At 46.7% G+C, this 25761-nt stretch overlaps 1 protein-coding gene across 2 annotated transcripts; it reads left to right on the top strand.

The window, feature by feature from the left end:
• The first annotated feature begins 7339 nt into the window (after positions 1–7339).
• On the top strand, positions 7340–25524 carry MARCHF7 (membrane associated ring-CH-type finger 7). 2 transcript variants are annotated; one of them, XM_083153974.1, is made up of 10 exons: positions 7340–7533; positions 11591–11749; positions 12714–12894; positions 13342–13494; positions 14364–15459; positions 17074–17243; positions 19372–19481; positions 19847–19954; positions 20522–20570; positions 24541–25524. In XM_083153974.1, exons 1-10 carry the CDS (start codon positions 7375–7377, stop codon positions 24573–24575), a joined length of 2220 nt encoding a protein of 739 aa, XP_083010100.1. In that variant the 5' UTR covers positions 7340–7374; the 3' UTR covers positions 24576–25524. The 2 variants fall into 2 exon arrangements, with proteins under 2 accessions (XP_083010100.1, XP_083010099.1); XM_083153973.1 differs by having other exon boundaries at positions 19847–19960.
• Positions 25525–25761: the final 237 nt, after the last annotated feature.

The raw sequence follows: 25761 nt of genomic DNA, 5'->3' as shown, positions 1-25761 counted from the left end.
CTAGTTATTGCCACAACAATGTTACTACGCTGGCGACTGAAACCCCTTACTATGTGCATGGTGACTAGTTATCTCTGACCAAGAGATGCAGATCCTGGCATTTAGGGTAATTTGCACCATGCTTGCACTTTTTTTTTTTTTTCTCTACCGTCCAATGGGATACTGGGCTTCACTACTATGGGGATTGAGACCTCCGCAGGAGAGACAGGCACATAAAAGAACTTTCAGTGTGGGTGCACTGGCTCCTCCCCTCAATCTCCCTCCACTAGTCAGTTTTGAAAAATGTGCCTCAGGAGAGGCAGTGCTTCTGGATGCTCCAGAGTTTTTTCCACATTTATTTTCAAGTTTGTTATTTTGGGGCGCTGTGTTGACCACACAGCTGTCCTGCTTCGTGGGTGTCAGGGGAAGGGTCAGTCCCCGACCTCTTCAGGTGCAGAGCTGACCCTGCTACAGGACAATCCAGTCCTGCGTGGGACTTGTCACCGCACAGCATTGCGCTGTAGCGAGCAAGTCCCCTAGCCGCCGCACACCCCTGACAGGTCTGAAGACATCGGTGGTGAGTACAGGCTGGGGGTCCCACAAGGGGTCCCCGCAGCCATTTCTGGTGCGGCAAGACGACGGCTAGTAATGGCGGCTCTCCAGCAGGGACCGCGTGAACACCGCGTCTGATAACTGGCATAGGGGTGCTGCCGCTGGACCACCAGGGACACCCCTCAGGGTATAATGTATGATATATATTTTACACCTTTAATAATGTCAGTATAATTATATGTAAGCGCCAGCTCCGTGTAAGGGGGCGGGGCTTCACTCAGAGCGGGACCAAGCTCTGCTGGGCGCGCGCTGTCACTTCCTGCTTCTTCACACGCTGCCAGACTCCATTACAGGGCTCCTCACTGGCGTGGTGGATCCGGGTACTTGCAGCACGGCAGAGACAGCAGGTTTTTATAGCGATTTAGCGCTGCTGCGCTATCTAGCTTAGTCAGACACTGTGTTGTTTATATCACTGTGTTTAGCGCTACCAGCTCACCCAGATCTGTGAGTTCAGGTTAAGGGTGCACTTGGCTCCCCAATTGCTCTGTTTTTTCCCCACTGTTTAGTTACAGACACAGCATAAAGCAAGCACATAGTCTGTTTTCACTCAGAGGAAACACATCCAGCAGTGTGTGACTGCGTGGGGGTTGTGTTTGTTACTACAGACATTGTAGTACTATCTCATCATGGTGAAAAAGTTCACTTGTATGGTGTGTAGCACCAAGTTTGTGCCCAAGTCACAGTCCCAGGTTACTTGTGAGGCTTGTATGTCACCACAGCCCAGTAGTGCTGACACCCAGATCAGTGGGGTTCCCCCACAGCTTGCGGGGCAATCGCAGGCAGACGAGCAGGAGCCTGCGTGGGCCTCCAACATAAAGACCTTGTTGGATTCTGTGGCTTCACAGCTTTCCACTAACACTCAGCAAACGCAGAGGGTTCAGAGGGAATTGTCCATGTTAGCTGCCAGGGTGGATATTCTTCATACCCAAAATGTACCTCCTCCGCCCGCACAGCCTCAAAAGAGGCAGGCTACTGCTATGGATCCTGACACAGATGAGGACGATGAGGACATATTGGAGGAGGGTGAGGAGCAGGGTCTGCAAGAACCAGCTCCTGAGACGGCAGTACATGGTCCCGAGCCCCTTACCAGGGCCATTAGGGATGTTTTAGATCTCCCAGTAGAGGCATCCACAGAAGGAGATCCTTTCTTCATGACTCAGAAGAAACAGCCAGTGTACTTCCCTGAGCAGGCAGAGTTAGAAACTGCTTTCAGGGCTGCATGGCAAAACCCTGATAAGAGGTTTACTCGGTACTTATGTAGTAACTGGGCTGCCGATTTTTGAAATCGGGTCCATCGCATCGCACCCGACCATATCGCATGCGATGCGATGCGATGGACCCGATTTTTCCATAGGATTCAATGTTAAAATGGACTCTGTCCATTTTAACATAGAATTCAATGGGAAAAGGGGTCCTTTTCATACCCCTACTATCCAAGTGGGCATGGAGTTGGATATAAACCTGTAGCGAGCCACCGAGCCCGAAGCGTGGCGAGCGTAGCGAGCCCCGCGAGGGGACACAGAATACCGTCCCCTCGCGGGGCTCGCTTCGCTCGCCACGCTTCGGGCTCGGTGGCTCGCTACGCTCGCCACAGGTTTATATCCAACTCCATGCCCACTTGGATAGTAGGGGTATGAAAAGGACCCCTTTTTCCCATTGAATTCCATGTTAAAATGGACTCAGTCCATTTTAACATTGAATCCTATGGAAAAATCGGGGCATCGCATCGCATCGCATGGTCGTATGCGATGCGATATCGCATCGCATCTGATTGTATGCCTTAACTTAAGGCATACAATCAAAAAATCGGCAGCCCAGATACTACATAAGTACCGTTTACTCTTTCAAAAAGGTTCACAAATGCATATCCTTTTGAACCTTTGGGCAGAAAGAAATGGGAGGAGCCACCGGTAGTGGACTCCTCTGTTTCCCGCCTCTCTAAGAAGGTGTTGTTACCAGTCCCAGGGGTATCCACCCTTAAGGACGGGGCGGACAGAAGGCTGGAAGCTACCCTCAAGTCCATATATACGGCTAGTGGGGCATCCCAGTGTCCAGTTTTAGCCAGCTGCTGGATGGCCAAGGCTATTCATACCTGGTCAACCCAGATTCAGGAAGGCTTGTTGGGTGACATGACTGTGGCCCAGATAGGGGACAGCCTGCGTCACATTCAGGATACCGCAAAAATCCTGTGCGAGGCACAAAAGGAATTGGGCGCAATTAACGCGCGCAATTCAGCCATGGCGGTTTCAGCCAGACGAGCCTTGTGGCTGCGGCAGTGGTCTGCAGATGTAGACTCAAAGAAGAGTGTGGAGGGTATTCCCTTTACAGGAGAATGGCTGTTTGGCAGTGAATTAGACGGTTGGATTTCCAAAGCCACGGCAGGAAAATCTACCTTCCTTCCATCAGCCCCCACGGTTGCAAAGCGTACCTTCACAGGTGCTTCCCAGCAGTCCTTTCGTGGGAACAGGTTTCGCCCCAAGGCTAGGGGCGCCTCCAATGCCAGCAGGGGCACGAGAGGCAAGTTTAGGAAGCCTAACGCCTCCAACACCCAGGACCGTCGAAATGCCGCGACTTCCTCTAAGCCTGCAGCATGACGGGGTTTTCCCGCCACGAGACTCTCTCGTGGTGGGAGCGCGATTGTTGCATTTCAGCCATGTGTGGGACGCCTCGGGTCTGGATACCTGGGCCAGAGGTCTCATTTCTCTAGGTTACAAGCTGGAATTCGACAAACCCCCTCCCAGACGATACTTCAGGTCGGCACTTCCAGCATCCCAGGAAGATCAGGTGCTCCTTCAGGGGGCCATTACCAGGCTGCTTCAGTCTCAGGTAATTGTACCGGTGCCAGACACGGAGCAGGGCCAGGGATATTATTCCAATTTATTCCTGGTACCGAAGCCAGACGGCTCAGTAAGACCCATCCTGAATCTAAAGTCACTGAACCCCTTCCTGCGTGTGTTCAAGTTCAGGATGGAGTCCTTGCGCTCTGTGATCGCCAGCCTAGAAAGAGGGGAGTTCCTGGCCTCTATAGACGTCAAAGACGCCTATCTACACATTCCTATCTGGCCCCCACACCAAATCTATCTCAGGTTTGCCTTGGGGAACGACCATTACCAATTCCGGGCGTTACCTTTCGGCCTGTTGACAGCCCCGCGGGTTTTCACAAAGGTAATGGCGGAAATGATGTCACTACTCAGGCTCCGAAGGGTGAATGTAGTGCCATACCTGGACGACCTGCTAATAAAAGCAGGGTCGACGGAGGCTTTAAGCAGTGCTCTCAATCTGTCCATACAGGTTCTAAGAGACCACGGGTGGATCCTAAACATGCCCAAATCATCGCTGGTTCCAACCCAGAGGATGGTTTTCTTGGGCATGATCCTGGATACATCCGTACAAAAAGTCTTTCTGCCGATGGAAAAGGTCACTGCAATACAACAGCTGGTCAGGGAGGTCCTACAGTCACCTCTGGTACAGATCCATCTTTGCCTCCGGCTTCTAGGCAAGATGGTGGCTTCATTCGAAGCAATACAATTTGGCCGCTTCCATTCCAGGACCTTTCAATTGGATATTCTGACAAAATGGTCCGGCTCCCCCCTGCAGATGCGCAGAAGGATTGGCCTTGCAACAAGAACCAGGATCTCGCTACAGTGGTGGCTAGATTCATCCAATTTGTTGGCAGGCAGACGGTTCCAGATCCAGGACTGGATTCTGGTAACCACGGACGCCAGCCTGAGGGGCTGGGGAGCTGTGACACAGGGAGTCCGCCTACAGGGTCGATGGTCTCCACTGGAGTCAGGCCTTCATATCAACAAGCTGGAGTTGAGGGCGGTCTACTATGCCCTGTTACAGGCAGCTCCATTGTTACAGGGAAAGGCGATCCAGGTCCAGTCGGACAATGCCACCACTGTGGCCTATATAAATCGGCAGGGTGGTACCAAGAGCATGCCTTGCATGAGAGAAGCGTCAAAAATTCTGTCCTGGGCGGAACGGAATGTCCAGGCCCTGTCTGCCATTTTTATCCCGGGGGTCGACAATTGGGAGGCGGACTTCCTGAGTCGTCACGATCTTCACCCGGGAGAGTGGGGCCTTCACACTCAAGTGTTCAATGCCATAGTGGATCTGTGGGGGCTCCCTCAGATCGACCTGATGGCTTCACGATTGAACCACAAGGTAGCAATGTACTGTGCACGGACCAGAGACCCAGGGGCGATAGCGGTGGACGCTCTCACCTGGACCTGGGATTTCCAATTGGTGTACCTCTTCCCACCTCTCCCATTGTTGGCTCGGGTGCTAAAGCGGCTCCGGCATCAGAGGACGGAGGCCATACTGCTGGCACCAGACTGGCCAAGAAGGGCCTGGTACAGGGACATTCAGGCCATGCTAGTGGAAGACCCGTGGCGTCTGCCCCTAAGAGAAGACCTGCTCCTCCAGGGCCCGTTCGTTTTCCAGGACTTACAGCGGCTACGTTTAACGGCCTGGAGGTTGAGCGGCAGATCTTAGTCCACAAGGGTCTCCATCCCTCTGTCGTCACTACAATGATAAAAGCCAGGAAGCCGGTGACGGCTGCTCATTATGTAATATGGCGCAGATATATTGCCTGGTGTGAGAAGAATGACTTGCCTCCGGCCAGTTTTCGATTAAACAGTCTGCTACGTTTCCTTCAGGCTGGCCTGGATAAGGGACTCAGATTGGGTTCCTTAAAGGTCCAAATCTCTGCACTATCTGTGTTTTTTCAGAAAAAGATTGCGGCCTTGCCGGAAGTACAAACCTTCTTACAGGGGGTGCTGAGGATTCAGCCCCCCTTTGTGCCTCCCACTGCACCATGGGATTTGGAAGTAGTTCTTACTTTCTTAAAATCAGCCCGGTTTGTTCCATTGGAAGAGTCTGAGCTGCGACACCTCACTTGGAAGACTGTTGTTTTGCTGGCTCTAGCTTCGGCCAGGAGGGTGTCCGAGCTCGGGGCCTTATCTTGTCGGAGCCCTTACCTTGTGTTCCACAACGATAGGGCGGAACTCAGGACTAGACCACAATTCCTTCCAAAGGTGGTGTCAGGGTTCCACCTAAACCAACCTATTGTGGTTCCTTCTAGCGCGACACACCCAGATATACCAGATACCTTGGATGTGGTCCTCACCCTTAAGGGGTATGTCAAGCGCACAGCTAGGATCCGTAAGACGGACAGCCTGTTTGTGCTTTATGATGCGCAGAAGAAGGGTTTACCTGCTTCAACGCGTACCATTGCCAGGTGGATAAGATGTACTATCCAGCAGGCTTATGCATCAGCTGGTTTGTCGCTTCCTTTTTCAGTAAAGGCTCATTCAACCAGGTCTGTAGGTACCTCTTGGGCGGCTGCTCGAGGGGTGTCGGCAATGCAGCTATGCAGGGCCGCAACTTGGTCAGGGCAACACACATTTGTGAAGTTCTACAAGTTTGACACCCTGGCCAGGGAGGATTCCCAGTTCGGGAATGCGGTTCTACAGCAGAATCCGCACGTTCCCACCCGTTCTGGTAGCTTTGGGACCTCCCCATAGTAGTGAAGCCCAGTATCCCATTGGACGGTAGAGAAAATAGGATTTTGGGTACCTACCGGTAAATCCTTTTCTCGTAGTCCATATGGGATACTGGGAGCCCGCCTCAGTGCGGCTTTTTCTGCTGTCAGACCTACTTTATTGTTAGGCTTATTGCCTTGTTTTCTATAGGATAAATATGACTATAGATTTGTTCTAGTTACAGGTGTCCTCTTAAGTTGTTAGGATTCACCTCTTTTATATGTCTTTTGTTCGTTTGGGTGTGCTGGATGAATCTCACCACAATACATTATCACATACTCCTCACATGCTCTCCTTCGGCACAGTTTTTGCATTAACTGACTAGTGGAGGGAGATTGAGGGGAGGAGCCAGTGCACCCACACTGAAAGTTCTTTTATGTGCCTGTCTCTCCTGCGGAGGTCTCAATCCCCATAGTAGTGAAGCCCAGTATCCCATATGGACTACGAGAAAAGGATTTACCGGTAGGTACCCAAAATCCTATTTTTTTTCTTCTCCCCTCCTCTCCTGCTGAGCACCAGCGGCACTTTTCTCTGGTGCTACCTAGCAACCAGATTGTGCGACATGATGATAGGTCACGCACCTCCCCCCCCCCCCCCCTTGCCCTGTCTGACCCCAACCTACCTGCTTAAGGACTACTTTACAGCAGCTACTGGCTCGGCATCTGGAAGCTGATACTCTCAATCCTGGGATTCCCATTATTTCAATAACGAATCCTGGGAGTTCAAGGGAAATCATGAATGATAATGTATCTTATAGTGTCTGATGTGTACCTGGCTTTAGATCTGGCCGATGTGTCCTCCTCGAGTTGGTGTTGGCTGTTACTTAGGGCAGTATTTCTCTAACTGGTTGCTCAATGCTCCAAATTCAGTGGTAGATTTATCAAGCTCGGTGAAGTTATAAAGTGTCTGGTTTTTATCACTGGCCAATCCGCTCTTACCTGTCATTTTTCAAACTAAGCCTGTAACTACAGTTAGGAGCTGATTGGCCGGGGATAAAAACCAGACACTATCGCTTCACCGGGCGTAATAAATCTGCCCCTCATTTTCCACCTGGCTGCAGGTGCACAGGCGTATGACCAACTGTCACATCCGAAAGCTACGAATAACATGGCATTTTCTTATAAACTTGCTATCCCATAATGGTAACATCAAATATTGGTTGTTGTGGTTTTACTGGTGCTGGCTCTGGATCTTTTATGTGACTTGCTCTACTCATGTTTTTCTTTCAGGCTTAAAAATGGAACCCAAGTCCTCAAGGTTGCCCCGACGGATAACTGTCCAGCCTTGCCCCTCCACTCCTTTAAGTACTCAAATGTTAAGAGCAGGTAGGCTAGGAAGCCACAATGAAACATATCGCACAAGAGACAGTTCACTGAGACGTGATACTGACATTCAGGTAAGACTTACTAATCCTCCTGTGACTGTTTCAACTTCCTTTGTGTTTACAGTGGTGTGCAAATTCCTATATAGGGGTGGTCCCTAAGTAACCATTTACCTGCAGCAGAGCCAGTCTGAGCTGCAAATTATTTTACAATGTTATAGCTCTAAACTTTGGGTTGTTTAGGCTTTTTTAAATCCTATTTTCCCATAATTTACCATCCACGTGGGTATGGAATTAGCAAAACACAGTCCTGATGCATGGGGAGGTACTTGTGGCTTATCACGGCTCCCACGATGGCCATCGTATGCAAAAAAATCACATCGCATACGATTTTTCACTGAAAAGCATCCAAATGCATTGGAATTAGTATGAAACATGTTCAATGGCATTTTTGAGGCTGTACCACCCCCACTATCAACGCGAACCCGAAGCGTGGCGAGCACGGCGGTACGCGTCCTACGACCTTTTCATACCCCCACTATCCACGTCGGCGTGGAGTTGAGAATAGAAAGTGTAGCGAGCCACCGAAGCATGGCGAGCGCAGCGGATACCTTCTCTTCACAGGTATATGCGTCCCCTCACGGGCTTCACAGGTGTCCGCGTCCCCTCGCGGGGCTTGCTGCGCTCGCCACACTTTCTATTCTCAACTCCATGCCGACGTGGATAGTGGGGGTATGAAAAGGTCGTAGGACGCGTACCGCCGTCCCTCGCGGGCTCGCTGCGCTCACTACGCTTCGGGTTTGCGAAAAAATGCCATTTGGGGGCCATTGAACATGTTTAATACTAATTCCAATGCATTTGGATGCTTTTCAGTGCAAAATCGTATGCGATGCGATCACATACGATTTTGACAAAATCGCATGCCACTATATATGGCATGCGATGGGAGCCGTGATAATCCACAAGTACCCATGGGGACAATGGAATTAAATGGTGTAGCTTATCATTTTGAGGCAACTTAATGTTGTATAAATAATGTATGTCCAAGTTCTGAATAAGTTAACTGGGGTAGCAGTTGACCAAATGTTGTCAGTGGCATTATCAAATTTTTTTTTTTTTTTCATAGAGCTTTATTGCAGTGGTAACTTTACTGGTCATTACAGAATCATTTAGTGGGAGTTGATTCCCAGACATGACTTTTTATATCTTTCCTTTTTTTTCCCCCCTGCCTCTAAAATAACTTGTGCTTGCATGTGAACGTGTATCATCAACCCTAGCTGTAGGTACGTGGAAAAGTGAACCAGGGTCGGGGCAAAACATGAGGTTTTGTATGTTTGCCCTATACTAGGCTGAGTACATATTCTCATGAATGATTACAAACCGGCTTACTTGGTGGTTCAGGTAACTGGAGTTGTAAACTAGGCTGGGAGATTAAATGTAGGAACCAGTGGCGGTTTTCACCTATAGGCTGCAGCCCCCCCCAGGTAAAATCTGCCACTGTGTGAAGCCAGATGCAGTCTGTGAGACTGCCCTGGCTTCACTGTGACTGGCAGTGACTTGCTATTGGAAGTCCGACCTGCCAGTGAAGCAAGGCAGTCCCATTGGGAGGTGTTTCCTCCCTCCTATGCGCAGCAACCCCTAAAAACAGGTTCTGCGCATCCGCAGTACTGCGGGAGATACTGCGCATGCGCCGGGACCGGCAATACAATTGTACAGGTCTGCTCCTGAAGCAGCCCCCATAGAGGCTGGGCCAGTGCATGTGCAGTACTGAAGAGGCTACTGTGCATGCGCCAGTTCTGTGACCCTTATAGGGACAAGATGGAGGCGGCGGGGACCAGGAGCGGTGGCCTTGGAGGGGCGCATCTTGGCAGCCCCTCTCCTCTGACGAGGTAAGAGCCGCCACTGGTAGGTCCAATAAAATATTGCCTTGAGAGTTAGCTACAGACTGCAAATATCTATCATTAACCTGGACTATTGCCATGCACCCAGGTCACAGCTTGGTGTAAAAGTGTCTCTGAAAAATAACACTGGTTGAGTGGCCCAGGTGACTGTTATTCGACCTAGATTATGCTTTAAAGGTTACTGGTTGTCTATTTATGCAGAGGTCCACCTCCAATGTTGTGCCTGAGTGACATGCAAGCCAGGCCTAGGCTCCGTGTAACTGGGGCTGATCAGTGTTGAAATGTCCAGAAATTCAGGTCACGCCTGTGCTTTTGGTGCAATTTTTTTAAGCCACAATGTATACCTATTGGTCTGGATGATCTGTTGGTGTCCATTTGCTGCTGATATTTCTAGCTTGGTGCAGACTTGAGTATGCTCAGGTTAGTCTCTCATGCTGTATTCTTGGAATGGCAGGTAACAAACTATTCTGAGTTGGTAAACTAATACAGTGCTAAGTTTGTGACCCTTCACAGGCTCCAAAGGATGAATTGGTTTCTCCATCAGTGTGGATCATTTAAAACAAACGGCTGTACTGAAAGATACCAATTCATGACATATAGGCATCATTTGGATCAACGTTCAGGTCTTCAGATTTTCAGAATGGTAAGTCTCATTCACAGTATTGCCCCCCCCTTCCCTAAATCCACACTGCAGTTACACTTAAAGGTTGCATTTTTTTTCCTCTTCAGATTGTGTTTAGGTGTCTGACGTCTGCTGTTTCTTGGCTATTTCTAAAAGCCTGTTTAAGCAATTGTTTTTTTATTTTATAAATCAAACCCACATGGGTATACAGATCTGCCGTGTCTAGGGAGGCGGTCAGTCTGTCGGTTAATGACTGACTGTTGGTTTCCCGACGCTCCACATGACTACAATTGGTAGTAGTAACCTATGACAGCGTGAGCCCAATACGTTTCGATTGCTATAGGATGGGAAAACTTCGGCCCTCCAGCTGTTGAACTACACATCCCAGCATGCTCTGCAACAGTTTAAGCATGGTCAAACCGCTAAACTGTATGGGACTAGTGTTTAAGGTCAGGCCAGATGAATCAGGTGTGATGAGGATGAGTTGCAGCCTGGGGTAAAGGTCTTAGTATGTGTTTTTTTTTTTTTTTTATTAAATATCCTGGAATTGTCTTCACCTCCATAACTGCACAAAATGACCATTGTCCGCATAAGGGTGTGTTGTAGTAGTGCATGTTGTGCTGAAGCCAGTGTCTGACTGGATCATGAGGATGCAATGTCTGGATTACAGAAAGTGTGATCAGACTTTAGATAGTCTTCAACCACAAAGGACACTGAAGCAGGGGGACCACTGTAGTCCAGCTCTACCTGTTTCCTTGCTCCTCGTAGAATGTATATGGTGTCTTGAGTGACAGCTCATTGGGTACATCGCTTCACTGGTTCTGCACTCTTAATTCCAACTAAGTACAGCTTGGAGGGAGTCTGTATTCAGTGATTAAACAAGATCATGGATTTTAGTTATTCAGTATATAACTTTTGTAGTATATGTTTTAATATATTAAAACTGTTCAAAATGTAGGATAATGATGATGGCATGCAGCTTCTTAGATTCATGAAATCCATAGCAGCTAACTCGTTTCATTGCACACCCTTCATTAAGTACTTTGTATATAAACATTGTTTCTTAAGCTGTGTACACAGAGCAATATGATCGCAGGCAATCAAATTGCTCAGTGTCCCGTTTTCAACAGCGACCGGAGATGGTCGCTGATAAAAATGACACACTGCCGAGAGAAGAGTTAGGGGAAGCCGCTTGACGGCGGAGCCTTAATATTTACTTTCTCTATGGGTTAAGCAACTGTTAAATGTGCCCAGTTTTATTTCTATTTGCATCCCCCCCCCCCCCCCTTCCTTATTTTTTAAATTGAAGTTTGCTGAAAATAAGGTTGTGCGTGAGAATAGTTGCATAATTAACCTGAATCCTGCATGTAGGTACAGGAGATTACACTCGTGCAAGAACATTTTATATTTGTCAGTCTTGCAAATGACTGAAATCCTATGAATAATTCTGCAGATCAGGTTTGGTTTTGTACCATGAGAGAAACCTGCCAGGTCTTGTCCGTTTTCTCAGTCCAGACTATTGCGTTGTTACTGCAGCGCGTATTGGGACCGCTCTATAAACTGCCCCTATTTCAATGCAGATCTGAGACTTTCTATTTCTGCTGTGTAGGACTCCAGCTCCTTGCGGACTTCAAGCAGAGACTGGACAGTTAGAGACCGGGATAGCCACGAGCATCCCTGGAAGACTACATCCCCCACTTATCAGCGCTGCTCAGGAACATATGACCGCCCTCTATCCGGGAGCTTCTTGGCGAACAGGAGCAGGGTTGTAAGTAATTGTCTAGTTGTGTTATCTAGTCAGCACTACATTTGCTTTAATAAAAAAATATATATTTTTACATGTACAGTGTAAAGGGGGTATGCAATGCCGGATCACGGCTGTTGATGCCTCCCGACAGCCGTGATCCATTGCATTCCCCCCCCCCCCCCCCCCCCCCCCCCCCCCCCCCTAAAAGTATATGGTATTCACATGGTACTGCAAACTATCTAGTGATCTCCCCTATGCTGCATGTAAATGAGAAGTTGCTATTAACTTGGCCGGCAATAAGGCAAACATGTTAGATGTTGTGGAGGATTTGATGTTCCAGTTTGTATCAAAATTGCAACTCCTCTAAAGTAAGCTGGGTACACGCCAGACAATAAATGGCTTTCTTGGTCATGGAACTTGTCCTAGCTGGATATTGGGCATGTTGACAGGTAGCTGTTATGAGCAGTGACTTTCTGCTTGCCTCCTACAAAAAGCCATCCCTACTTGGCCAATCAGGTGTGACCATTTGAGGTGATGTGCATGCCGCTTGGGTAAGCGGTATAAGATTGCCTAGCTATAGATAGGGTAGCTATGAGTGTATTATAACACAGGTTCTGGAATTCGGTCCTCATGTTTTGCAGGTCTCCTCACAGAATCAAGTGAAATTAGCTCCACCTGTGTTCTTTTCATAGGTGTCGGTCAGTTATGAGTGCACCTGTCTGGTGACCTGGAAACGTGAACTGTGTGGTGTCCTGAGGACTGAGTTTGAGAACCCCTGTATCATAGTGTAGCCTGCCTTTACAATTCGTGAACACAATTCAGTGCATTTTATGACAAGTGACTGGGCAATATGGGCCCAAAACTTGAGTTGCTCCATGCAGTCACCCTTCTGCTGGTTCTATTCCATATATAAAGTCTGTGTAATTGGGCTCTGCTCCATATTTCTCAGGTTAAGTGAAAATAAATTAATTGACTTTCTCTTTAGTCCACCGTATCATCCACTCAGCCATCTTGGCATGATCCTTTGGAGAGAGCCCGGAACACTTATTCTGGATTGCACAGTCAGCAACAAGATTGGGACTCCAAGAGGCCAAAGCTGTCTTATTCTGGTGTTACCCCTATACCCAGTGTGAAAAGCACCAGTTCAAGCTACAGTTCAGCTCCAGGTATGTAAAATCCTTTTCTTGAATGTAGGGATAGAAAGAGAAAAGGTGTCCCATAAATAACACTCCTAAAAGAGTATATAATATGTAACTCAATATTGATGTGCACGTTGGGTTTACACCAGCAGTTCTTGGTAGGACACTGAAAAGGCTTTTGAATAATTGGCAGGTCTTCCCTAGGTTCATGTATCAAGCACCCAGAAAAGGGCGTTTACAAGGGGCAAATAAGGAACCGCAATATATGGTTACTATGAATTATATCTGCTAATGTCTCCAACTACTGATTTAATATATGTGCTTTATATTAATAACCCCACTGGGAAGCTAGTGTGAGGTCGTTCTCCTAGAAGTATTCGCTTACAGATAAAAGGATATCCGTGTGTATGACAGTTGCACATCATTAGTTTTATATGGTATATGCATCTTTTAACCAAGGGTTGTTGTCTCCAGATTCATCCAGTCGCTACGGGCGGTTACCAAGGACGACTTCCGTGATGTTTCACTCTGATCTGACGAGGGAGCGTGAGAGAGAAAGGAGAGCAGACTCTCCTATACATGGACTTCTAGATTATGGACCTAGAAATGGCGATACAACACCTTCATGTAAGTGTTTTCCATTTAATTGCATGGTTTTTGTTTACAGGCTTTATTTGTAATCTAAATCCAGCATTGTAGTGGGCTTGAGGCAGCTAGTGGTGTCGCTGACTTTCAGGCCAGGGATGAGCTTCATTTTTGCAATGGTTCTGCCCACTCAATGGCTGGGTATGTTTCCCACCCCTCGCTCTGCATCTATTTCAGAAGTGCCACCAGCCTTGATTCGAAGGTGATTTTGGTCCACCTAGTGTGAGGGGTTTGACACTGCTTTGTATTTCAGATCCTCTTGTGAGCGACTGAAGTGTCTGGAGAGGACCCTGATTTGTAATCCGATTGCATTTCCCATGAGCTCCTCTGTGGCTCTGGTTATGCTATTGTAGACCTCCTGCACTGTGGGTCCCAGTTATGTCATGTTTGTTGTAAATTGGCATTTATAGCTGAGATCAGGTGATGGGCTTACAGAACTGGAAGTCGGCAATCAGATGACCAATGCCAGAATGCGCATATCCGGACACGGATTACCAGATAAGTGTTTGGGGGGGAAATACCCCAAGAAGGCTAGAGCAAACATTCACATGGACAATGCTTCCTCAAAAGCGCTACATGTGATACCTGAAGACACTGCAAGATTTCTCGCATTGCGTAATGGGGCAATTTTTATCACCTCTGTATCAGATGCAGATTTATAAATGCGCTCATAAAACATTCAGGAGCTTGGCCGCTTTTGCAAATGCTGCATCTGTGTTACTCGCTAAGGTCTGTTCCGGCCTGCATTGAATGGTATTTAATGTACCCGGTCATCTGAATCTACTGTAATTATTGAACTGTTGACCAAAAAAGCCGGAATGTTCAGATTAATTGTAGATTTTTCTTTCTAGATCTTCAGCACAGAGTTTCTTCTTATGCACAAGGCGCACGACCAAAAGAAAACTCACTAAGCACAGTTCGACTTAACACATCTACGGACCGCCAGTTGCCTTCTCAGAGTACCTCGCTCAGAGATTCAAGCAGGAATTCAAGACCAGTACCTTCTAGAGATCTACGTTCTCCACAAACAGACAGCACATCTGATTTCCACCGTACTACAAGTAGAAATGAAGCCTCTGCAAGGATTACACCTGGAAGAGTTTCTCCTGTTCTGCAAAGAGCTGCTGCTGACCAGTCTACAGATACAGATGGCAGGCGTACAACAAGGCACTTACTGTCACGCCTTGCATCAAGCATGTCTTCCACCTTTTTCTCGAGGAGATCCAGCCAGGATTCCCTCAATGGAAGGTCATCCGATGCAGAAGAAACACCCTCTAGTTTACACAATGCTTCTCCTCAACCAAGTGCTACCACTCCTACCCACACGGAAACAGAAACTAGGCCTTCAGAACAATCTCAGGGATTTGCGTTTCTTAGGCGGCGGAGATGGGGCCTGTCAACAGTGTCTCCGAATCAAAGTTCTGATTCTGACGTAGAAAGCTACAGGTCAGAAGACTCTGATACGAGGACTCCTGGATCATGGCTGCCTTCGTCCCTTAGAAATAGGTGCACGCCTCTCTTTTCTAGAAGAAGACGGGAAGGAAGAGATGAAACTGCCAGGGCATCATCTACCTCTGACTCCAGTCGCATACACAATCCTTTCAGAAGGGCATCTCAAGAAAGCTCCACATTAGATGAAGCACAAACTATTCCTCAAAGAGCTGCCGCAGCAAATGCCAACTCGACCATATCTGCAGACTCTCCTAGTATCACCGCAAGCACTGCTTCTATAGCAGACTCCCTCTTCAATAGGAGAAATTCAGGGATTTCCGGCATGCTTCCCAGCTCTTTTTTACACTTCTCTGTGCCAGCTGCACTAGGAAGTTCCTTATCGGACAATGTCATGATAACGGTGGATATCGTTCCCTCAGGTAGGACAAGTGATGGACAAAGTGAAAAATCCGAAAACTCAAGGGATCCTGAGAAACTAAAGAAAATTCAAGAAAGGCAAGTCTGGCTCTGTGGCTGGCCAACACTTCCTAAGTCTGGATACGTATCTGAACATGTCCGGTGGGAACTAAAATATTCAAGTATTGCAGCAAATGACAATCGAGCGCTTGCTCCTAAATGCAGGAAGTCAGACCAAGTTGGTTACAACTGCTTGACCAACGACCATGGTCTGTCTGTATTTGAGGGTTTGGGGTCAATTGTCTTTTGCTCTCATACATTACCAGATTTCTTTTCCCACCAGACTGGATAGAAATGTTGTGTACCAGCATTACATCATTTAAAAAGGAACAGATACACCTCACTTTTATAAAAGTTTACAGATTTAGGTATCCTTTGTGTTGACTCCATTATCGTATCTTAAGTAGGACACCCTACAATACCACTATCAACTGTGTGTGTGTGTGTGTGTGTGTGTGTGTGTGTATATGTGTATAAAAGTTTAAGATAAGAGACTTGCTTTCTGAGCTCAGGGAATATTTCCTGGTCAAAGTTCTATCCCTGTGGGTTGCCTGTCAAATTGTCTCTACCTGCTTTGTCATTCTGTGGCACCTGGCAGTGTGGTCTAGTGATGGTGATCTGATACTGCATGCAATTCAAGCTAATATTGATACTGACCAATTCCAACCCCACAGGAAATATGCCCACTTCTCATGCTCATCATAAACCACGACTATAGTTGTAAGGTGGCCATACACATGCAGATTTATCTTCAGATCTGATTGCAACAAAAACATGGATATGGATGAGAGCAAATGACAGTTGATCATTTGCTTGGAAGTGCTGGAAAACTAACAAAAACATGGTTATGGATGAGTGACAACCTCCCAGATAGTAAGATAAATCTTACTAGTGTATGGGCACCTTCACAGTTGCACTACATAATGTAGATCTGTGAGGGAACAATTGGAGTTGTGGCAGAGGACGAGGTGAGCTTCAAATATTCAGAATTCTTCAGCCTTCTGAGCAGGGTGAGAATGAAGGCTAGTGCGACTGAACAGAAAAGGACACTCAAGCCAAGCCCGTAAATATTGTATAGCGATGGGAGGAGACTGATAGTTGGGAGATGCCTGGCTTTAACGAGGAGGGAAGCTATAGTATAAGAGAAAGTTATTAACAAATTACACTCAACAGCGCCTCCTACCCTGCAGCACTGTGTACAGTGGCACGCTACACAACCCTAGTTACAGCCATGTAGGAAACTATAGTGTTACATACTTAACGCCTATGTCCTAAATCTCCAAATATAATAGGTGAGGACTCAATACAGTCCCCCCCCCCCCCCCCCCCCCCCATCATGTCTGTTTTTATCATTAAGTGGATCCAGCAACAATGACCATTGGTCATCAAGATATCTATTTGTTGTTTTTTTATTGCCCAAAACTGCATCAGAGCTAATAGCCGAATGCCATAAGTGTGTTTTTTTTTTTTTTTTTTTTAATGCACGCACAACTTGCACATAATGGATAGTGCAACTACAAGGAAATTGCCTTCTTACCTCTATTGGTGTAAAGCGGGAGAATGCTGCACATCTGCTACTGGCTGGGCTGTCTGCAGTCTTCATGCAAATCTATAAACAAACTTTTCATTTTGTAACATTTGTTTTATTTGTAGCCTCCTTCTGGAGGACTCTGAAGAGGAGGAGGGTGACTTGTGCAGGATCTGCCAGACTGGAATGTCCACTCCAGCCAATCCCTTTATTGAGCCATGTAAATGTGCTGGCAGTCTGCAATATGTACACCAGGATTGTATGAAGAAATGGCTACATGCCAAAATCAATTCTGGTGAGTTCTTTGCATACGTTAAAGTTGGTATTTCACTCACAAAACTAAACTCTTCTCTGTGTAGAAATCTTGGTACTTGTTTCCTAGCACGGCCACAACGATTTAGATCGTTGTGGTCGTAAGATAAAAAATCGGATCCATCGCATGCGATTTGGTCGCATACGATCCGACCGACCGATTTTTCACCCGATTTTTTTTTTTTTTTTTTTTTTTTCACCAGATTTGTTTCAATTGCCCCCCCAAATGTTACTAAGTGGGCTAGACCCCACGATAGACGTCAACCCGAAGCGTGGCGAGCGCAGCGAGCCCGCGAGGGGCGGCGGTGCGCGTCCTCCGACCTTTTCATTCCCCTACTATCCACTAGGGCGTGGAGTGAGAATCGAATAGTGTGGCGAGCGCAGCGAGCCACCGAGCCCGAAGCGTGGCGAGCGCAGCGAGCCCCGCGAGGGGACGCGTCTAACTTCACAGGTATACGCGTCCCCTCGCGGGGCTCGCTGCGCTCGCCACGCTTCGGGCTCGGTGGCTCGCTGCGCTCGCCACACTATTCTATTCTCACTCCACGCCCTAGTGGATAGTAGGGGAATGAAAAGGTCGGAGGACGCGCACCGCCGCCCCTCGCGGGCTCGCTGCGCTCGCCACGCTTCGGGTTGACGTCTATCGTGGGGTCATGGCGGGCACATAAAAAATGTGAAATGGGTCATATTGGGCCATTTCACCTTTTTTATCATTTTACCCTATGTGAGATGGACTTAATCAAGTCCATCTCATCTTGTGCCATTATAATGGCACAAGACCGACGCGATCCTCCCGATTTCAATGTTAAAATTTTTTTTTAACATTGAAGTCTATGGAAAAATCGGGTCGGTCGCATCGCGGCCGATTTTAATTGGTCGCGACCGACCGATTGACCCGATTTCTGTCAATCAAAGTGAAAAAATTGTTAAAAATCGGCCACATCGTGAGGATCGTGTCCCTTAATTAAGAGCCACGATCACTCACGATTGTGGCCGTTCTAGGAAACAAGTACCGAAATCTTAAAATGTGTACGTATAGGATGTGCCCATAATCAGCCAGAAAGTGTGGTATCCAAATGTATGGACACACGGGTTTGTTTTTTGCTTTTGGTAACGCATTATGAAATACGCAATGACCTATGGCTAAAAACACTTGTTGACCTAATGACTGTCTACCTAGAGCAGGCATTCCCAACCACGGTCCTCAAGGCACACCAACAGTGCAGGTTTTAGTGATATCCAGGCTTGAGCACAGGTGACTTAATTAGTACCTGAGTGATTCTGATGAAACCACCTGTGCTGAAGCCTGGATATCACTAAAACCTGCACTGTTGGTGTGCCTTGAGGACCTTGGTTGGGAATGCCTGGACTAGACATTATAAATCACCCGTAAAGTATTCCCATCATCCATTCCTCTGCATTCAGTGCTAGTTTGTTCCTTCTGGCCAATATTGTAATGTCTGGCAAATGGTCACCATATCTTGTCTAAGGGTAATTTGTATTCCGTTTATGTAATGGGCGGAGACTAATAACGACATACCAAGGCCAGCCAAAACAGTTGTCTTTCTACTAACAGTTAGTTTTCCAGACCACCTAGCTTGTGCGCAGGTGTAATAATACGTACTCCCTTTTCAAACATGGGACCTTATTCAGGTTTTTTAGCTCGCATGTGAGCTCGATGTGTTGTGCGTGCTTCCACGGGGAACAGATTATTTGCTGGTTGCACGCACCAAACATTGCGGCGGGCCGAGGAACACTCCCATGGGAACGTCCAGCATTCCCATGGAAATTGCCTGGTGACGTGGGCACCAGGGGCAGGTAGCTGACCTCACCGGATGCTCTGAGCAACTTTAGATGTGTGTGTGCCTTCCACATCATTCGATGGTGCGTTCATTCTGAACTGACACATTCTACAGATCCACAGGTGGTCTGGAAAACATGAACTTGTTATTTCAAAGACTGGTTTAGCCAGGGCTGCTATTCACCCTTCTTGTACAGTCATCTGCTCCCGTTTATTGGTGGTAAATGGGGTGGGCTTCAAGAAATCTTAGTTTGGGTGCTAGTGGCTAGCATTGAAGCTGTCCTGTTTCATCCAGTGGCTACTATCCTTTCAGGCTCCAGTCTAGAAACTATAACTACGTGCGAGTTGTGTAAGGAAAAGCTGGAGCTGAACCTGGAGGATTTTGACATCCAAGAACTGTACCGGGCACACGCAAATGAGAGGGTAAGTGCCTTCAGTGGCAGTTGGGAGTCCCCACTGTAGCCAGGAATAGATGCTGTGCACATCTATTCATGCCCCACAGTGGTGAAAACAGGGTTGTGGCCTTGTGGGAGAGCCACGAGTATAGGCCATACCCCAAAATTTTCTGGCGCGAGTGAGGACGGTATGATTAGAGTATGTGGCTTGCCACCTTCTGTTTTGAGGAGTCTATTTCTAGAAGCACGTCATATACATGTTGCACTAAACCTGCGACTTGTTCTTTTATATTGGTTGTGGCGTGTGTGATCTGTTCTATTGCTGTGGTGTTTTTTTTTTTTTTTGTGCTTTAGTGACCACTGTAACTTCACCAACTCTTTGATTCTTTTCAGGCTGAATATGAATTCATAAGCTCTGGTCTGTACCTGGTTGTATTACTCCACTTGTGTGAACAGCGTTTCTCTGACATGTTGGGAGCAACGAATGAAGCAAACACTCGGGTCAGAGTGAGTTAATGCACGTCTTAAACATTGCCTTAGACATGTCAATCTACCAGGTACCCACACATGACCCTCAACTTGGAAGTTTGTCCCGCAAGCGTTTCTGAAACTCTTGTGTTCAGTTGTCTTTAAGTGCACGTTCTGGGCTGCGGCAACAAATTTCCATTCAGACTAGGTCTAGTGCGAGTTAGTAATCCCAGTGGCTGTTATTTAGTGCATTTGTACAGCACCGGCAATTGGGCGCTTATGGCTAATGGTACAAAGCTGATCAAGATCTAGTATTTGCTTTGACTATTTAGGTTTAAAACAGATTTGTGAACATGATTAATGGTTCTCCATCCAATAGGCTCCTATCTGTCATTGAACAAGCCATTGCCAATTAGTAGCTGGCTGGCACATATTTATCATGCACCACTTCAATCACTCGTTGAAAAATGAGCCCCTTAGCCAGTAACTGTCATATGAGAGCAAAACACTGTTGTATGTACTTAGCACAGACCGAATTAATTTCAGAGTAACTGAACTCTATAAAGTTTTGTGTTTTTTACTTTGTTTTTTATCTTCTAGTTCATAAACCTTGCTAGAACACTTCAGGCACACATGGAAGACCTGGAAAGTAAGTTGTGAATTGAGCACTTATAGATGTATTCTGCTACACCTTTGCTGCTTATAACGGGATTGATTTATTTATAAATGTTTGATCGTGCTGGGCATGACCTAAGTGCGATTTGGGTGCCCAAATGGGTCACATCTTGTACACTTCATCTCTCCAGCATTGGGCTCACAGCTCAGCGTGTCTGAATGGAGCAACAAATCTTAGACCTAATTGTTTTCTGCCTGTGTGTATTTATTTATTTTTCTCCATCCAGCAGGGGACACTGGAATGTAGACGTTCCTGTGGGTATAGAAGTCTAGTAACTTGAAACTGGCACTTAAAATAGTTTGCATTGTGTGTGTGTGTGTGTGTGCACACCTCCCCTCTATACCACTCCCCAACTTGGTCTTAAGGGGTGTACACACACTTCGCTTTTTGACCGTTTTTTTATTTTGCTTATAAAAGCAAAATCAAATCTATTACCTTGATAAAGCTGGCATTTAGCCCAGTGAAACGCGTTAGTGTTTCCTCCTGATTCCTGACATCACTACTGGACCTACCTGCTTACTCTTCCGACCACTTGGTCCCCATAAGAATTGGATGTCTTTGGCTGAATCTAACTGCGACTATTGTATACAACTTGCTGCGAGGTGGTAGGTGGGCTACAGTCATCTAAAATCCACTCCCTCAGGCAGCTTCCAGGACAACAACTTGCGGCAAGGTTGTAGGTGGGCTACAGTCCTCTTAATAGGCACTCCCTCAGGCAGCCTCCAGAATAACATTGCCGTGTGGACTCCACAATAGCAGCAGTCCCAGTCTTTGATGGACAGTGCAGATTATATACATTGGTTCATTTTCAATCTTTACAGGATCAGGAAACCGCTGCTGCAATTTTAATGATATTCTAGGTGTATATTGGGTACTTGTGTATTAGCCGGGAGCCCAATTAGCATACATACGCATGTGTAGGCTAAGCTATGCTGTCAGCGTAGTCCAACGGCTTCCTAGTGTAGTGACTCCACGGCAGCCCGGCTCTAGGCTTGGCATGGAAGCCGGAGACAGTGTGCGCCTCTCACACAGTGCCGATAATCGCCAGATCCCCTGCGCTGTTGGACGCCGGCGGAGAGGCGCTCCAGCTGTCAGACGCATGCTTAATAAGTCCTATGCTCAAAGGAGGCATTTTCAAACCCCCACTATCCACGCCAGTACGAAGCGTGGCGAGCGCACGCGTTACGTGTCCTCCCGACCTGTTCATACCCACTATCCAGGTCGGCGTGGAGTTGCTATTTATAAAGTGTGGCGAGCGCACGCGGAACATGTGAGTAATCCGCGGGGCTCGCTGCGCTTGTTACACTTTATAAAATCAACTCCACGCCGACGTGGATAGTGGGGGTATGAACAGGTCGGGAGGATGCGTAATGCATCCCCTCACGGGGCTCACTACGTTTCGGGCTGGTGTGGATAGTGGGGGTGTTTTCAGGAACAGTCACACCTACCATATCATACATCTGAGACAGTAATGACAACATGTGTTAACTGGATTATTATTTTTTTAATAATGAAGGAGAAAAGATTAGGTTCTGCAGCCATTACACTGTCACGTCACCTTCACCTATGATAGGGACACTGTCTGGCAGCGGCAACACTACGCTACTTCTGTTTGAGCACGCTATGCGGGAACACTACACTGATTCTGACAGACGCTGGCTACGTAGCCGCACTATGCTGATTCTGACACTGACTACGCTGGCCGCAGGAACACAGCATAGCGGTGCTGTCAGAATCAGCGCAAACTACTTACCGGGCGCCCGGCTAATACACAAGTACTGTATATTAATTATGGTTTATTAAAATGTAATTGTTCTTACCTAATTGATTCACCCTCTCTATCATTTAAGCGCTGCTTCTTTGTTTTTTTCTGTGCTTTCAGTGGACTGACTATCCCACTATTTAGCAGCTGCTTTTACGGAAGCGACTTGTGAGTTTAGTGCTCTGGTTTTCTCAACCAAGTGTTGAGAACTTTTTTTTTTCTCTGTGACTGGGGTTCTCTCTCCCGTGGCAAATACCAGGATCATAGCTCATCTGCAGGTGTTTCAAGTTATTTGGGCACAATACTGCCAGGATGTGTGGGTATGAGATTTTGGTTCTTGTTTCCTAGCACAGCGCCACCGATATCTATCTATCGCATGCAATCTGACCTGATATTTTTTTTTTTTATTGCACACCCACCCTGATGGGTAATGTCAAATGCGCCCCCCCCCCCCCCCCTTTAACTCCACCCCACTATCAACACCAACCCGAAGTGTGGTGAGTGCAGAGGTACGTGTCCTCCGACCTTTTCATACCCCCCCACTAGTCGGCGTGCAGTTGATTTTATATAGCGCAGCAAGCCACTGAGCCTGAAGCGTGTCTAGCGCACACTGTCTAAAATCAACTCCACGCCGACGTGGATAGTTGGGGTATGAAAAGGTCGGAGGATGTGTACCGCCGCCCCTCGTGGGATTGCTGCGCTCGCCACGCTTCGGGGTGGCGTTTAACAATGGGGGGGACATTTGACATTACCCATCAGGGTGGGCGTACAATTAAAAATCGGGTGTTGGCATGCGATGCAACGTGATTTTAAAATTGTATAGGAAGCTCTTTAAACCCGAATATCGGGTCCCATCGCATACCTTAACTAATAGTATGCGATGGGCGCTGTGCTAGTAAACCAGTACCGAGATTTTTATCGTTCATTGGGTACAAACTGGAGTTTTATTTTCCTCCACCTCAAAGTTGTGTTTTTTTATTTATTTTTTTGCCAGTGTCTGCCAACAAGCTTCTGGCAAGAGTCCTTTCATGGCACCGTAACCAGATGTTCAGTACTGTCCATTCTTAATTTTGAAGGCTCTTGAGCCAAATATTGAGAGCTCAAGTTCAAAATAAACTCTCTGCTCTGTGATTACTTGTCCCTGGAGTCTGAGAGATCTTCATTACCAGTTCCAGGCACTGCCTTTCAGCAGCCTCCATGGTCTTTACAAAGGTCGTGATAATTCTCAGGTGACATTTGAAGTAGGGAAATCACCCTACCTACTTAGGTAGTCTTGTCCGACATGGGTTGACTGTGAACCTTCCCAAATTACTTACAACACTGATGCTTCCAAATGTCCATAATCAGAAGGAATTGTTTTTCCCCCTCGGGACAAAGTGTCAGTCCTACAGTGGTCTGTCTAATCCACAGAAGCACTGATACCTTCAGGTGCCTCAAATCGGACTACTCTGCCGTATGGTGGCGGCCTTCGAGGCAAATCCGTGTGCCAGATTTCACTCCAGTATATTTCAGCTGGAACTGTTAGCTCAGTGGTCTGGGTCCCACCTCTTTTCTTCAGGACAGTATTGTTGGCCCTCTATGCTTTGCACACTTTTATTCTCCCTCCATGCCCTAGTGGCTGGTAAGGCATGAAATGCCACTGTCGGCTCCAAAAAAAAAAGTGACACGCATGTCGACCTAATGCCCTCGTCAACCTAGAGGGCCACCCAGTGTTTTCAAAATTTCAAATTCTACTACCCGCTCCGCTATACCGATGCCCGAAAGCTCTCTACCAGCTCCAGATGTTTCATCACAGGTGGCATGCAACATCGAGTGCTGGGGAGAAAAGCACTTACAGTGGGAAATCTTATCGCACAAGTGCATGGGCACCGTAAGACTGAGTTGGGCAAGGTTATAGAGGGGAGGAGCGGTCACTACTCTGTGCCAGCTCCCATTTATTACACATGAATGTAGACTTTACAGTGGATATAGCAGTGTCCCCTGTGGATTTCTAGATTGAGCTGTGAGTACAAAAGTAACAAAACCGTACAAAAGTAACAAAACCGTGTGTGTGTGTGTGTGTGTGTGTGTGTGTGTGTGTGTGTTATTTTTTATTTTTTATTTTTATGGTTAAACTTTCTATTTATAGCAATGTGCGATATAGATATATATACACTAATATTTGTTTTCCTTCCTCCATAGCTTCAGAAGATGATTCCGAGGATGAAAGGGTGTGACGAGACCATTTGTGCAACTTGATTGGACTTCTGCAGGCTTAAAGCTGATCCATCGGCAGATGTGCTGCATTTTCATTTTATTAAGAATTCTCCGCTTGTCTTGCCTATTAAATCACTCACCGTCTCTCGCCCTCTATTCACTTGTTGCACTTGCTGATGAGCAATCTTCTAATCCAGAATCTGAGAAAAGAACTAGTCTGAAATGTAACCTGTGCTACCTGCCTTTTTCTTTTCCCCTTCTTGTCTGTTGCATTATCTTTGTTTCTTTATATGTTGGACATATGCTTAATCCGTCTCTATCCAGCCATGTTGCCTACAGCCAATGGTGGCAACAATTTATTGAGCTAAACAATATTCACAGTGCTGCAGGCATTTCCATTGATAGGGAGCTAGTGACAGAACTGAATGTCCCATCATTCCTCAGTGATGTCACCTGCTCCCAGAGATCTGGTGCGATCAGTCAATATTCAGCCTCTTAAATGACTGCTTGGTTTATCATACAGGCAGAGGCCATTACTGTTGTGTATGTGAACGGGGGGTAGGGGGGGAGCAAGGGTAGATTATGATAAAATTTATTCTTAAATTGTTAAAGGGTTATAACTCCACCTACTGCAGACTCCTATTTTATATAACTGTTTGCCTCCAGTCTGCACTAATGGGGATTTTGTATATTTTTAATTTGTTGCCTCCCACTTTCCTTCCATATCTGCCTTGTACTAATTTACTAAGAGAGAGAGTACCATTTCTGAGTAATGACTTTATAATCTGACTTGTTCTTTCCAGATTCCGTGTAGAGCACATATTACAATCAAAATAACATTGTAAAGTGTTCCAGAAATTAAACCTGGATGTTACAAATTTTAATCACTTGTAATTGTAGACCCCCTGTATATTCACTTTAAATCATTGTTTTAGTTGTATGATAGAAATAATAAAGATGATGGCTGTATTTTTGGCTTTTGTGGTCTTCTGTCTTATGAACCATGTTGCATTTGGCCAATGGGGGTGAACTAGTGGTTCTTGTGCCAAATACTAGTTTACACAGCACCATTACTATATATATATATCTATCTATCTTCTGTGGTTATGTCCTAGAGGTTAGCAGAGGGGCAGTGCATTTAGGATATAGGCCAGATGTGCATCCCCCTCCCCATTGCTGTGACATAAGGATGGGTTTCAATATAAA

Source organism: Crinia signifera, chromosome 7, assembly GCF_055691185.1.
Source record: "Crinia signifera chromosome 7, ASM5569118v1, whole genome shotgun sequence".
In the NCBI taxonomy this organism is placed as follows: domain Eukaryota; kingdom Metazoa; phylum Chordata; class Amphibia; order Anura; family Myobatrachidae; genus Crinia; species Crinia signifera.
The sequence above is the reverse complement of the archived record's forward strand: the minus strand, read 5'-3'. Positions and strand labels throughout refer to the sequence as shown.

Excerpts from the sequence above, each read along its gene's own strand:
- MARCHF7 (XM_083153973.1), top strand. The coding sequence starts at position 7,375 with ATGGAACCCAAGTCCTCAAGGTTGCCCCGACGGATAACTGTCCAGCCT. Across the intron at positions 15,460-17,073 it reads CTAAAGAAAATTCAAGAAAG|CCTCCTTCTGGAGGACTCTG; the intron begins GCAAGTCTGGCT and ends TTTTATTTGTAG. Across the intron at positions 19,482-19,846 it reads GGGCACACGCAAATGAGAGG|GCTGAATATGAATTCATAAG; the intron begins GTAAGTGCCTTC and ends GATTCTTTTCAG.